This window comes from Drosophila mauritiana, chromosome 3L, assembly GCF_004382145.1.
Source record: "Drosophila mauritiana strain mau12 chromosome 3L, ASM438214v1, whole genome shotgun sequence".
NCBI lineage: Eukaryota > Metazoa > Arthropoda > Insecta > Diptera > Drosophilidae > Drosophila > Drosophila mauritiana.
Window position 1 is genome coordinate 12,672,546 of NC_046669.1, and position 11,901 is coordinate 12,684,446.

An 11,901-nucleotide genomic window follows, 5' to 3' on the forward strand; every position below is an offset into this window, starting at 1 on the left:
TTTTGGAATGTTCTATTCTATTGAAAATATTATTTTGTATACTAGAGGCTGGATTACGATTAGGTTTTAAGGCAGACGAGCTTGTGCTGTGGCCAATCCTTGAGCTGACAATCACTGAAACAAAAAATATTGTATAAGAAGCGAACTCCACAAAAGTTGCGTCCAACCCACCGGGAGCAGTAGTGAACCTTCTTGCAGCAGGCGCACTTCTTTTTGGCCTTCGCCTGGCAAGTGGCGCAGGTATGATCCGTATCTCCATCGCCACCAGCGCCGGCATCCTTTGCTTCGCCCATCTTAAGATCATCCATATTCTGCTCCAGCTCACAGAGCAAGTCCGTGCCGTAGGCTTTGCTGAGGCGAGTGGCCAAAGCGCAGATGTTTTCCTTGTTCTTGCTAAGGAATACCGAGTCCTGATCCTGGGCAATCTGATAGAAGCCACCATGTTCCTCGACATCTTTGAGCAGATCCTCCTGGATCTGCGGAATGTCCTCCAGCAAGAGCGGCTGTGTCTTGGCCGTATTGCCGCTGAGCGTCAGACGGCTGAGGAACACCTTTAGCTCTATAAGCGGCGGCAGCTGGTCCAGCAACGACTCGTGCATGAGACCCAAAAGCTAAGGAAGTTAGCTTGGTAAGTCAGCGCATTAATCAGATATATGTATGTGGCAACTAACCTTGTGTAACTGCTTGCAGCGTGCCTCGTTGAAAGCATAGTTCTCCATGATCTGAGGATTTAGGAGCAGCTGACGCACACAAAACCAGGCCTGTGCCTCTGGCTTGACAATCTTGGTGACGTCGTCCACATTGGTCCACTTTTCGTCGATGAACTTCTGAATCCCCTTGCTGGTCTTTCTCTGCCATGGACTAAAACGATGAGAAATGTGTAAAATATAAAAAAAAAACTCACTGATCCGTGCTGCTCACCGGAAGCTGAGCACATCTGCCATGAGCCACGGAATGTCATGGGTCACCAGCAAACGGCGTGCGGCGCTCAGATGAAACAATGTCACATTATCTGCTATGTAGTTCAGCACTGAGATGCAGCGCAGTCCAATCTTATAGATGAAGTCGCGCTTCTGGCGCTCCAGCTCCGTGAGCACTGCCTCATCCACGTCCAGCTTTGTCTCGTTCTCGTGGTAACCCATGCTGACCAAGCCAATGACCTGGGAAATGGCCTGGGCGCAATAGTCAATCAAATCCAGCACAGACTCCTGCAGCGTCTCACAGCCACTCGGATGGTAGAGGCACACATCCAGGAGCGCTACCAAAGCAGCTTCGTGATATAGCACCGTGTAGATAAGGAACGTGGCCTGCGGATTGGGATCAATCTCCAGCAGAAGCGGCAGAACACGCGTCTTCCACAACGTTACGCAATAGGCTTCGTGGATCAGCACGCGTAGCTTGTCGCGCGATATGAGGAACTCCTTCACCTCTTCCTCGCGATGCTGGGACAGCTCCAAGGCGGCCTGCTGGCTCAGCCCAAGGATCATCTCGTGCACCTCCAGCCACTTCGGGCTGCCCACCTCACGCACCTCAAATGGACGAATGCTCTCCACAAAGAGATACATTTCCTCGGGATGCACAAAGTTCACCATTTTTTTTTGTACTGATTTTAATATTTTTAGCAAATTTCAAAACAAAACGTTTTATCCGGCTTGTTTTGCTAATGGTAACGAAAGACTGGTAACTGAGTTAAATTAGTATTTTAGGTTGACATGGCAGGCACTGGTTGCTAGGATTCTGTTAATAAATAAAACATATCTAAGAGATGTAGTTTTAACGTTAAATTTGAACGCCAACCTCTGGGTATACTTGGTCTTTAAAAAAATGGAAAGAACATATTTGTAGCCCTGGTTAAAAAGAAAATAAGCTAGAAAATAAAACTAGAAAATATAAATGAGAACTAATAGCTGGTAAAGGATGATGTTAAACTATTAAAATTTAATGTAAATGTAAGTATCATCCATATGTTACTTATACTATTGACATTATATCATAGTTAGGATAGTTATAGGATAGAAATAGAAGATGAATGAGCTGCAGAATTTAAAAGCTACCTATGCAAATGTGGGCAGTCTAGCAGTCTAAAGTCTAGACGTAAAGAGTTAGTAACCTTTTTGGAAAACAAGCCTGGCTTTTGGCAGCAGTCAGTCCGCAGGCATTTCGTTTTCATTTATTTTGGCAGCTACATATTACGGCAGGCCACTTGATTGTTGGCCACCGATAAAGGCGTTTGGAGCGTCGGCCGTGGACAATTGGAACTCGTTCAGTCACTTTCGCTGAAAAGTTGCGTTGACACTGCGCATGCGTAGCGTGTGATGCGAGGATGGATATGTGCGGATGGGGCAGGTGGGGGGTCATGGGGGTCTCATGTTTCGTGGGGGACAAACAGTATTTCTTTCGTTTTCTTTGTGGCAGTGCGTTTGTTTCAATTGTTAGTAGTAATTTAATTTTATTTATATACGTAGCGACGGTCGAACGCTTTTTCTGCACGACGCGACGACAATTGACTTCAAATGTCGTTTGGCCGATGGGGAAAAAGTTACGACCACTATGAAAGTTTCTGTGGCCTTTCGGCGTTTTCTTCATTTTTCGATAATAACCGAAACGAATTGAAACGAATATAGCTTGATAACTTTCCCAAAAGAAAATGAAAAGCGCCTTTTAATTGCCAGACGCAGTGAAAGAAATGGAGCGATGGGCATTTACAGAATGCGCGATTGCGCAATGCCATTAATCGATAACCAATTAACCGATAAGTCGGTTTGCAATGCTTTCAGATTCGTATGAAGATGGAAACCCTTTCCCGTATTATAGTATTGTCATATCCATTTAATATTAAGTTTTTCACATTATTATTATCAAAATTTGAAATATTAGGTGATGTAAAATGTCACAAATGTCCATGGACTTCCTGTAAAATTAAGATTGGGTTTAATTAGTCACAGACGTTTGTTCAATTAAATCATATAATTCTGGAAATTCAACCCAAAGATACCTTATATTGGGCCTAATATTTGAACAAGATTATGTATGAGTTGGCTTTGGTTGGAAACAAAATGTCAGATGACATCTCCTAAGTCCGGTGTGTTCACAATGGAGTGTGTGTGGAGTGATCAGTTAACGTCGATCCCAACATCATGCCATCTTTATGATCTGCTATTTTAACTTCAAACAGATACAGATTTGATACAGATTTTGCCTGAAAAAAACCTTTGGAAACATGATAAGAGGACTAATATTGTTTCCGATCCTTGCAGTTACCTCAATTATTTTCTGCTGTGTCTGCTGCATTTGCCTCATCTTCTGCGGGTGCTGCTCGGCACTAATGCGAACCGTTCATCTGGATCGACCTTTGCAGCGGGCTCGTCCTCAGCCCCGACAAATAATGGCAGTTGGATCACCCATGACTCAGCAGGCAGTGATAGCCATTGAAGAAGTTTAAAGCCAAGAGGATGTGATCCACATGCTGTTCATGCCAAAATCCCGTGTGTATAGTGCATTGAAACCATTTTTATTTTTAAAGTCAAACATTAAAGTCTAAGATGGCAGCCTCCTTAATATTCTTTTATATTAATACTACTTCGCTACATATATATAATAATTTCTATATTCTGTATGATCCACTTGATAATGAAATCATAATATATCATAACAAACCTTAAATCTGTTTATCCATTCATCTTCATATCTTTCTATATTTTCGAATTTTAAAAAGTAAATGAGACATTGAATGGCTAGTTTGATTTATTGAGCTGAGGCATCAGAATGCTTTTAACCATAATCCTGACATTCCTGGTCGGAATTGTGCTGTTCGTGTGCCTGTGCTATACCCTGGTGTTCCTGGCTTGCTTCTGCCTCGATTGTTTCTTGCGGAGCATACACATGTATCCAGATCGGCACCCACAATGCCAGCGGACAACCCAATCCTCTGCAGCAACAGAGGCAACAGCGGCAGCAGCAGCAGCAGCAAAAGCAACATCTGCTGCAGCGGCAACAGCAGCAGCAGCAGCAGCAACACTTTGCACGACAGCAACAGGTTACGAGTGCGATGTAGCCGAAGATCCCATTGGCAGCAGCGAGACACCAAGTGCTTAAGGAATGGTAAACGTTACCTGGTCCGTCAGTTCAGGTTGAGCGCTCGAGTTGGTCGGTTGTTGGACGCGCGTTACCTCTACAAAGTGTTTCTGAAAATCCAGGCATCCAGTGAAATCAGCGTGTGATATTTTATTCGCTTCGTTTCGTGAAGTGTAGCAGAAGTGTAGTGAAAAGGCAATTCGAATCGGACAAGTCGCCGGCAGAAGACACGATATACGAGACGTTCGACAGAACACCTCAAGTGCCCCCAAGTACAGCCAATAAGCCAACAATCAACCAGCCAACCAACCATCCATCCATCCAACCAACTAACCAACCAACAGGCAACACACGCAGCTACAAAATGGAATACCGGTGCTTAAGTAGAAGTTCTGTCAAAGTAAGTGACCCCAATAAGCACAAAAAATAAAGACACTAAAGCCGTAGCGCCCACAAGGAGTGGCAGCTGCAAGATCTCTTTACACGTCTTGGATTCTTTCTTTCATTCTTCTTATATTTTGCCTGAACTTGGCATTGTTCTCGTCGGCGACGTTGTGTTCCTTTTGGGAAACCAGTATGGCATAAAGAACGCATATAATATGGCTATATATGTGCACACATGTACATATGTACATGTGCATCCCGCAGCCCACAGGCAACACCTTCGGTGGTGGTCCACTAAGTGCCTGGCGTGGAGTAATGGAACATGGGCTGGGTTCTCCGATTGCCGCCGGATGGCATTTGGAGCTCAGCTCTTCAGTGCTCCGGCGATTCGCCCACTTCGACCCATTTCGCTGGCCCGATCGGCCGATGGCATGGCATGAATTAGCACCTTTCTTGGACTTTCTTTTTGTCCGGTCTTGACGCATTTTTAATGAATTTACCATGGCCAAATAACTTTTACTAGGCTGCGTTCCCCCCCGCAAATGCTTGCGTGTCTACGGCTATTCGATTCGACTCACGTCTTGGCCCTGCCACTTGAATTGGCAAAAGTTAGAGAGCTCTCGCGGTTATGGTTACAAGTGATATATGGGCCCAGTCGGCAGGTCGAGGAATGCGGCAGGAGATCTGACCCAGCGATTGGGCATGGTGGTGGTTTGCGGAATGCAGCTGCATTCTTGTGGGAAAAATACTTTTCTTTTTTTTCCACCGCCACCGGTTGTGATCCCTAAGTTGTAGGGTATGAAGCCGTAGGGACCACAGAAACCCCTGTGAACTTGACCGACTTTGGATTCATGAGAATGTTAATCAGGCAGATAGCGAGAAAGCCAAAGAACACGCCCACTCGATCGAATCGCTTAGTCAACGATTTCCCTTGGATTTCGATCGGTTGTTTTCTCTGCTTGCCCGGCAATTTTTACGATTTAACCCATAATCCACACAGAAACAAATATGATAACCTGTTAGTTATTAGAAATGAGGGATTTGCTGTTCATTTTTACTGAATGAACACGATTTTCCCGTTACTTGTTCATTTAACATATGATTATTATGATTCATTCTACCAGTGAATGCTTAAAATGAACACTGATCGTTAGGTTTATTTCCGAATAAGACAAAAGTATGTAGTCGATGTTAAGGAACTGGAATTTGTGGCCAGTGTAGCTATGATTCAAAGCGTCGCCTAAATGCTCGCGCACGCCGTGGGCAAAAGCGAAATAAAAATTTTTTAAAAAGTAGGCTAAATATATTCATACTTTGATTTATATGGGTTGCGTCCCCCTGAGTCTCTGATTCTGCCCTACAGGTAGAAGATTCCCATTCGAGCGTCTCATGTTCTGGCATTTTGGCTTTTGGTCTAACACGGGGAATCTGAGGTGCCTATATAACTATTTGCAAAACGGAGTTATAAACTGTTAGCCACAACGGCGTTCTGGGTCAAATATTTCCATCATTACAACAGCATTGTTCTAATTGTCTGCGGAGTTTTGTCATACAATTGTGTTAATTGCCGACTTTAATGTAGCGCCAAAAGCTAACAGTGATATTGTGTGGCCCAGAAGATAATGATGCGAATCATCCAGTGAAACTTCTGCCCAGATATGTAAGTATCTAGATCCGTGGCATTAAAACCGAGAGCGTAATGAGTAAAAGTGTTGCCCATTGTCATTCAAATACATCGGTTCTAGTTTTGGTCAGCCCAGCTCCACTCTTAGCCCCGTTTCCACGGATTCCATGGATTCCTCAATTCCGATCCCACCATCTGGACAATGGACGCGGTTCAAAAATGAAAGCGCCGCTGTCGTCGACCAAGACTCAAGTGCGGGGGAGTGAAACGGAGCAGCGATGGCCAAAGGCGCAATAAGCCAGGTCCATTGCACCTGTCCCACTCTTACTTTGCGGTCTGGCCTGGCCTTTTCTGGTCTTGGTCTTGCTCTTGGATTTGGTTTTGGTCTGGGAAAACGTGATCTGCATAGCGGCTGCTTCTTCGGGGAAAAAACCCATTGAAAGTTTTGTCGCTTCGGGGTTATCACGGCATTGAGCTTTGTTGTCTGTCGCGGAACGAAAAAATAATGGAAAACACAATAAAACAACGGTCTAATGCGCAACGGTGCTGGGAAGTAGCAAAAAAAAGACACAGAGTTGTAAAGAAAACTGTTCTTGAGGCGATGTTATTGATCGATAAATGGTAAAATTAATCGATGATTATGCATAGGTGCAAAAAGTGAACTCAATTTAAAACATACACAAAAGGAAACCGAAATATTTAATGGTTTTCATTTGGAGCTTCCCGTGTTTTTCAAGACTAGATCTTAACCAGTCTAAAAACATTCTTATCATCTCAAAAACGTCAAAATAATTTGTATGAATAACCAATCAAGCTTTGAGTCAACACAAATTCGAAGAGTCTGTGACACAGACCGAGTTTTCGAAATATTTGAAGCCTCGTACACACATCATTTAGCATCAATTCTTACCAGTTTTTCGACACGCCTCGCTGTTGACAGACAGCGTCTCCCAAACAATAACAATTGGTCTTTGCTTTTCATCGGCTTTTCCTGACCAACTGATCCACAATCGGCTAACAAAGGCCTTTGGGAAATTGTGTCAGTCAAGCGAAGTCAAAGCCAACGGCCAAGCCACAATTCTCTCTTTCAATTCGTTTCAATCACAATGCATTATCACTGACATCCATTGAGAATGTGGAACTCCAAGGAGGGGATTGCCCGGGGCTATGGGCTACGCTTATCAATAAACCTGTTCCGGGCTTCAACCAGTAACAACATCGCGTGCAACGCAGCTATCGAAGTCACAGTCAAAGTCACAGTAACAGCCAAAGTCGCAGTCACCGGCAGCTATTTGTTGGCTGTCAATAATCTGTCGACATTGCCATGCTTTCCCAAAACTAATTTTCACCCGTGCAGCTGAGCTGTTAGAATTTAATTTCATTTGTTATTAAACGCCAATGTTTGTTTATGCCAAGCGAGTGAGACAGAGGAAGAGATAGAGAGATGGCATGAGAGGGAGATGGCGATGTGGGTCGTTAACCTCGTTATAACGGCACCTGATCCACGAACGGAGCCGCTGCTCTTGACAGTTTTGCCCGTCGCTTTGTCTCTTTTTGCCGTTTGTTGCTGTTGTTGTGGCGTCTCTTTGCCATCGGTTCTTTATAGAGAAGGGCTTAGTCGTGCTGATCTCGTGTCACGATGTGGATTAGCGCTTGCAGATACCGTCTATAAATCTACAACGATATTGCAACAGATATTATCAATATCGCAGTATCTAAACTATCTTAAATTGCAGGGATGGATTAATAAAGTTGGTCATATATGAATACTTAATAATAATTAAACACTGAATTGTGTCTCAACAAAATTTAAAGAGTAGAAAATAATATTTACAACTTTGTTTAATTATTTTAATTTTGATGATTTTTGTGATTTTGGAATATTGCTCCTAGTTGCCTGAGTAATTAAATTAAATTTACATACCTAATTCCGTGGTATGAGGGGGTATTCATCACGTTGTCATCTCTAAGTTCTTGTAAGCCTTGCTTGGCTCGTCTCTTTTCTCTTTTCCTCGCGGGCAAATACAAAGCAGAGCATAGAAAATCGTTGTAGTGCACGGAGTTGTTATTGTTGTTTTTGTTATGTAAGCCTAATGACGAGGCAAACCGAAATTGTCAACGGATCGTCAATGGGTTTTTGATTAATGCGTGATTTTTCGATTTCCAAACCCCAATTATATTCGAAATTATTTGCATTCGGTACAGTCATGCCGCAAACACTACAATGAACACTCCACAGACCCAAAAAAAAAGTCGCCTCATTAGGAGCCGACGAAATGCGTCTAGTGACAGGTTCAAATGGCAATGGCTTCTCCGGCTCCCCAGTGCTTTAATGTCGAATTAAGAGGGGACAGCGAGCATTTATTAAACGAAATTGCTGAAGAGTCATAAAAACGGAAAGTCCGAGCAACGAAATGACAATGTTGGGAAAAGCGCGTTTAATGAGCCCCCAAGAAGAATTCGACAAAAGGCGCGGTGAGAGTGGAAGTGCTTGTGGCCATAGTTGCACCATCGAACCTGAAGACCCGGCTGGTCTGCACGTGTGTAGGCCCCCTTTTCCGCTCATTCAGACACCCATTAAATTCGTGTAGTGAATGGGAAAAGAATTAAATAATAGAATTTCGCTTTCGTTTTTATTTTCCCAGCGGCGCAGCGAACACGCAATGACCATTATGGCCCCCTCGCTTTTCATTAGTCTTTTTTTTTTTATTTTTTGTCAAATGTCTAACTGAAAAGAAAGTTGGCTAGCAAACTTACCAAATGTGCGAACCGAACAAAACAATAATAGCAGAAAGAAAATATTTATATCAATTAAGAAATATTTGCGGTATTCCGCCATTGACAGTCGCACAAAGGCTCAAAGAAAAGCAACGATTATCGTACATACATACATACGTGCAGCGATTTTCTCGACAGAAAGTCAAATGCAAAAAATTGCAAAAAAAAAAAAATAACAGAAAAAAGCAGAAGAAATGGCAAATTTTGTGCTGCAATTTTAATTCAATCGAAACGGGTTTTTCGGCTCGAATCGGGCACTTGATCAGCAGCCAAATCTGCACGGAGAAAGTGAAAGAAAATACATGCGAGCGCGGTTGGATAAAAACCGCGAGAAGAGGCAATAAAAAGTTCAGACCATATTAGAAGTCAGCTTTGCATGCCGTGCCACTGAAAAGTGTCCGTATGTCCGTATGTCTTACTACAAACATTCCAACTGGATGGATGTGGGTTTTCGTCTCTGTTTTTACTTTCACGTGCGCCGTGCCCCCCGCAAGATGCTTATTTATGAGCTTAATTAATTTGTTTATGGATTTCGGGGCTAAGCGGGTCAAGCATGTGAAAATAGAAACTTTTCATCGTCCATACACCTCCCTCCATCAAAACCAAAATGAGTAGCCCTTGTAACGCGTAATCACCATCGTCTGCAGTGGCGTACTTTTAAAGCCTTTCCCAGAACTCCGTAGAGTCCCCGGCCAAAAGCCAAATAGTGCTAGCCAACTATGTTATATACAAACAAACATATATAGCTGGGCCATGGTCAGGGTCGTCGGTTCAACGACAGGCCATAAAACACGTTACAACTCTTACGGAACTTCAGTTCAGTAAGACTAGTTGTATTTTCAGCATGAGACAGCACTTCCCTCCTTGCGCCGATTACCCGTTATCAAATACCATAAATGCAACATTTCTAAAGTCGCTGATATTGTATAGTAATGATTATTACTTCAAGAAATGCCTCTGAACGAAGAAAGAAGTCTTCATAAATGTTTAAAAACTTTGTTATTGCTAGGGATCTACAAAACAACATTTTTCATTTTGTTTTATTATATAGCTTTTTGTTTATGCAGACTATCTTAACATTCTGGGTGCGTTTCGTTACTACGTAATCGTTGGAAATTCCACATTATGATATTTAATTTTACCTTTTTCCGAAATGTTACTATTTGTTTTATTCGATAAGATTATTTTTAAATTTCTTTATCATTTTTTTAAACGCCTTTGTGATATGCTTTGCATTACATGGTACAAATTTGGAATTACAATTATTCTTAAAAACAATAGAGTTAATCATTATCTTTTGACTTTGTTTATGCTTAAATTGTAAGCCCACGAACTTTAAAATACAAACATCTGCATGTTGCATATGTATGCTATAGATACTAGATACTATAGAGTCTTGGAAGCACTAACTGCTCAAGAGAGCCACAAATTGGCCGTGTGAATAATCTGTTTTGGCCCGTTTCATAACCCATATCCGTACCGCTTCGTACATGTTGCAGCACCTAACGGCTCTCTGCGTCCTCAGCATCGCACTCACCTGCGCAAACGCGGCGTTGTGGCCAAGTTACAGCAGCGACGATGCGCCCCCCAGCCGCTGCAGCGGTGGGCGTGGCCTGAAGTACCTATCGGGCGATGCGCTGACGGACTCGCTGGACTGCCTGGGTCCCAATAATGCGCCATATCCGAGGTGAGTCAGTCATCTGGCGTGGTAGTAACTTTCTTTTCTAACGCCCCTGTGACCATCCAATTGGGATCTCTGCAGCGCGGCCGTGGCGCGCACATTCTCCAACTGGAACGGAAACTCGCGACGTGGCCGCCAGAGCAAATTGCCCAGCACACTGGACCCAGCCATAACCACCAGTGCTCTGCTGAGGGCCTACGACGAGGTGAACAACGAGGCCGTCGGAAGCAGTCGCTATGGTAAGTCGGTCACCGCCACCTGATTGACCAAACCAATCGATCGAACCACCGCCTGATTGATTGATTGATTGATCGACTGACTACTTGATTGATTAATCAATCTCATCGCATCGCAACTTAACAGGTCGTTCGCTGAAGAACGCCACGCCGGCGCAGCAGTGCAAGAGCGAGACGCCGGCGCGCCTCTGCAAGACGCGCTACAACACCACGGCGCCCATGTACGGAGTGAGCCTCACCTCCGGCCAGCCGGTGACCATCGTCCAGAAGTTCCCCGATCTCCTCCAGCAGGTGGTCTTCGAAGTGTGCGAGTGAGTAATATTTTGGCAGCTAATTAATACAAATCTTATTGGTATAACAAATAATATTCAAATAAGAAAGTTACCCTTAACTCAAACTACTCCACAATCTTCACTAGTTCTTCTTTTTAAAGCTCACTTCTATGGTCAATTTCAGATCCTCTGAGTGCGATGTGGTCCGCGGCGAGTGTACGCAAACCTATGTGCCCTACCTGTTCCTGGTGATTCCGCTCGGCCCGGTGACGCTGACTGGCCAGGATTACGTGCTGGTGGAGAGCGGATGCGTGTGCAAGCCCAAGTACTCGACGGGCGCCGCCCAGGAGCCGAACATGATACCGTAGGAGGAGGAAACGAAGGCGGAGGCGGTAACCACCAGGAACACCAACAGCAACCAAAAGAACTGAGCGAGTTTTGGGTCGGAGCAGATCGGAGCCAAGCCGAGCTGGGCTGAACTGGCTGGCTGGCTGGCTGGCTTAATTAAAAGGAATTATTTTTTGTAGCGAAATCAATTTTGCAATGTTATTTAATGTTTTCCCCCCATCTCTCATTCTCCTTTCAATCCCACTCAGCTGTATAAAATTGAAATGAAATTTTGCTCAAAAAATAATCGAATCCTAATGTTAAGTCTAAATTTAAACAAAATTGATTAAATGCCTGTGTGCGTTTGTAGTGTGTATTTATTAGAACCCCTAATTACGGCATTCGAAAATGCAAAATAAAAACATTCGTTTCGAAATGTGAATGCAGTTGTTTAATTCAAAAAGGATGGAATATAAAATTATTCAAAAGGATGGAAATATAATTATGAAACTATAAATAGACTGT

The 11,901-nt window shown here is 43.5% G+C and overlaps 2 protein-coding genes and 1 long non-coding RNA gene across 4 annotated transcripts; 1 reads left to right on the forward strand and 2 right to left on the reverse strand.

The window, feature by feature from the left end:
* Window positions 1–3: 3 nt before the first annotated feature.
* LOC117141749 (zinc finger MYND domain-containing protein 10 homolog) lies at window positions 4–2,695 on the reverse strand. Its single transcript, XM_033305372.1, has 5 exons — window positions 2,111–2,695; window positions 922–1,737; window positions 672–861; window positions 172–611; window positions 4–114 (listed from the first exon to the last, which is right to left on the reverse strand). The coding sequence occupies exons 2-5, from the start codon at window positions 1,590–1,592 to the stop codon at window positions 60–62; spliced, it is 1,356 nt and encodes a 451-aa protein (XP_033161263.1). The 5' UTR covers window positions 1,593–1,737; window positions 2,111–2,695; the 3' UTR covers window positions 4–59.
* Window positions 2,696–2,708: 13 nt separating this feature from the next.
* On the reverse strand, window positions 2,709–3,351 carry LOC117141753. Of its 2 annotated transcripts, none has more exons than XR_004459501.1 (3): window positions 3,262–3,351; window positions 2,996–3,199; window positions 2,709–2,911 (listed from the first exon to the last, which is right to left on the reverse strand). It is a non-coding gene; the product is annotated as an uncharacterized LOC117141753 (long non-coding RNA). The 2 variants fall into 2 exon arrangements; XR_004459502.1 differs by having other exon boundaries at window positions 2,996–3,210; window positions 3,262–3,323.
* Window positions 3,352–4,117: 766 nt separating this feature from the next.
* LOC117141751 lies at window positions 4,118–11,674 on the forward strand. The gene is made up of 5 exons (XM_033305373.1): window positions 4,118–4,474; window positions 10,360–10,547; window positions 10,623–10,780; window positions 10,905–11,088; window positions 11,234–11,674. The coding sequence occupies exons 1-5, from the start codon at window positions 4,439–4,441 to the stop codon at window positions 11,415–11,417; spliced, it is 750 nt and encodes a 249-aa protein (XP_033161264.1). The 5' UTR covers window positions 4,118–4,438; the 3' UTR covers window positions 11,418–11,674.
* The last annotated feature ends 227 nt before the right edge of the window (window positions 11,675–11,901 follow it).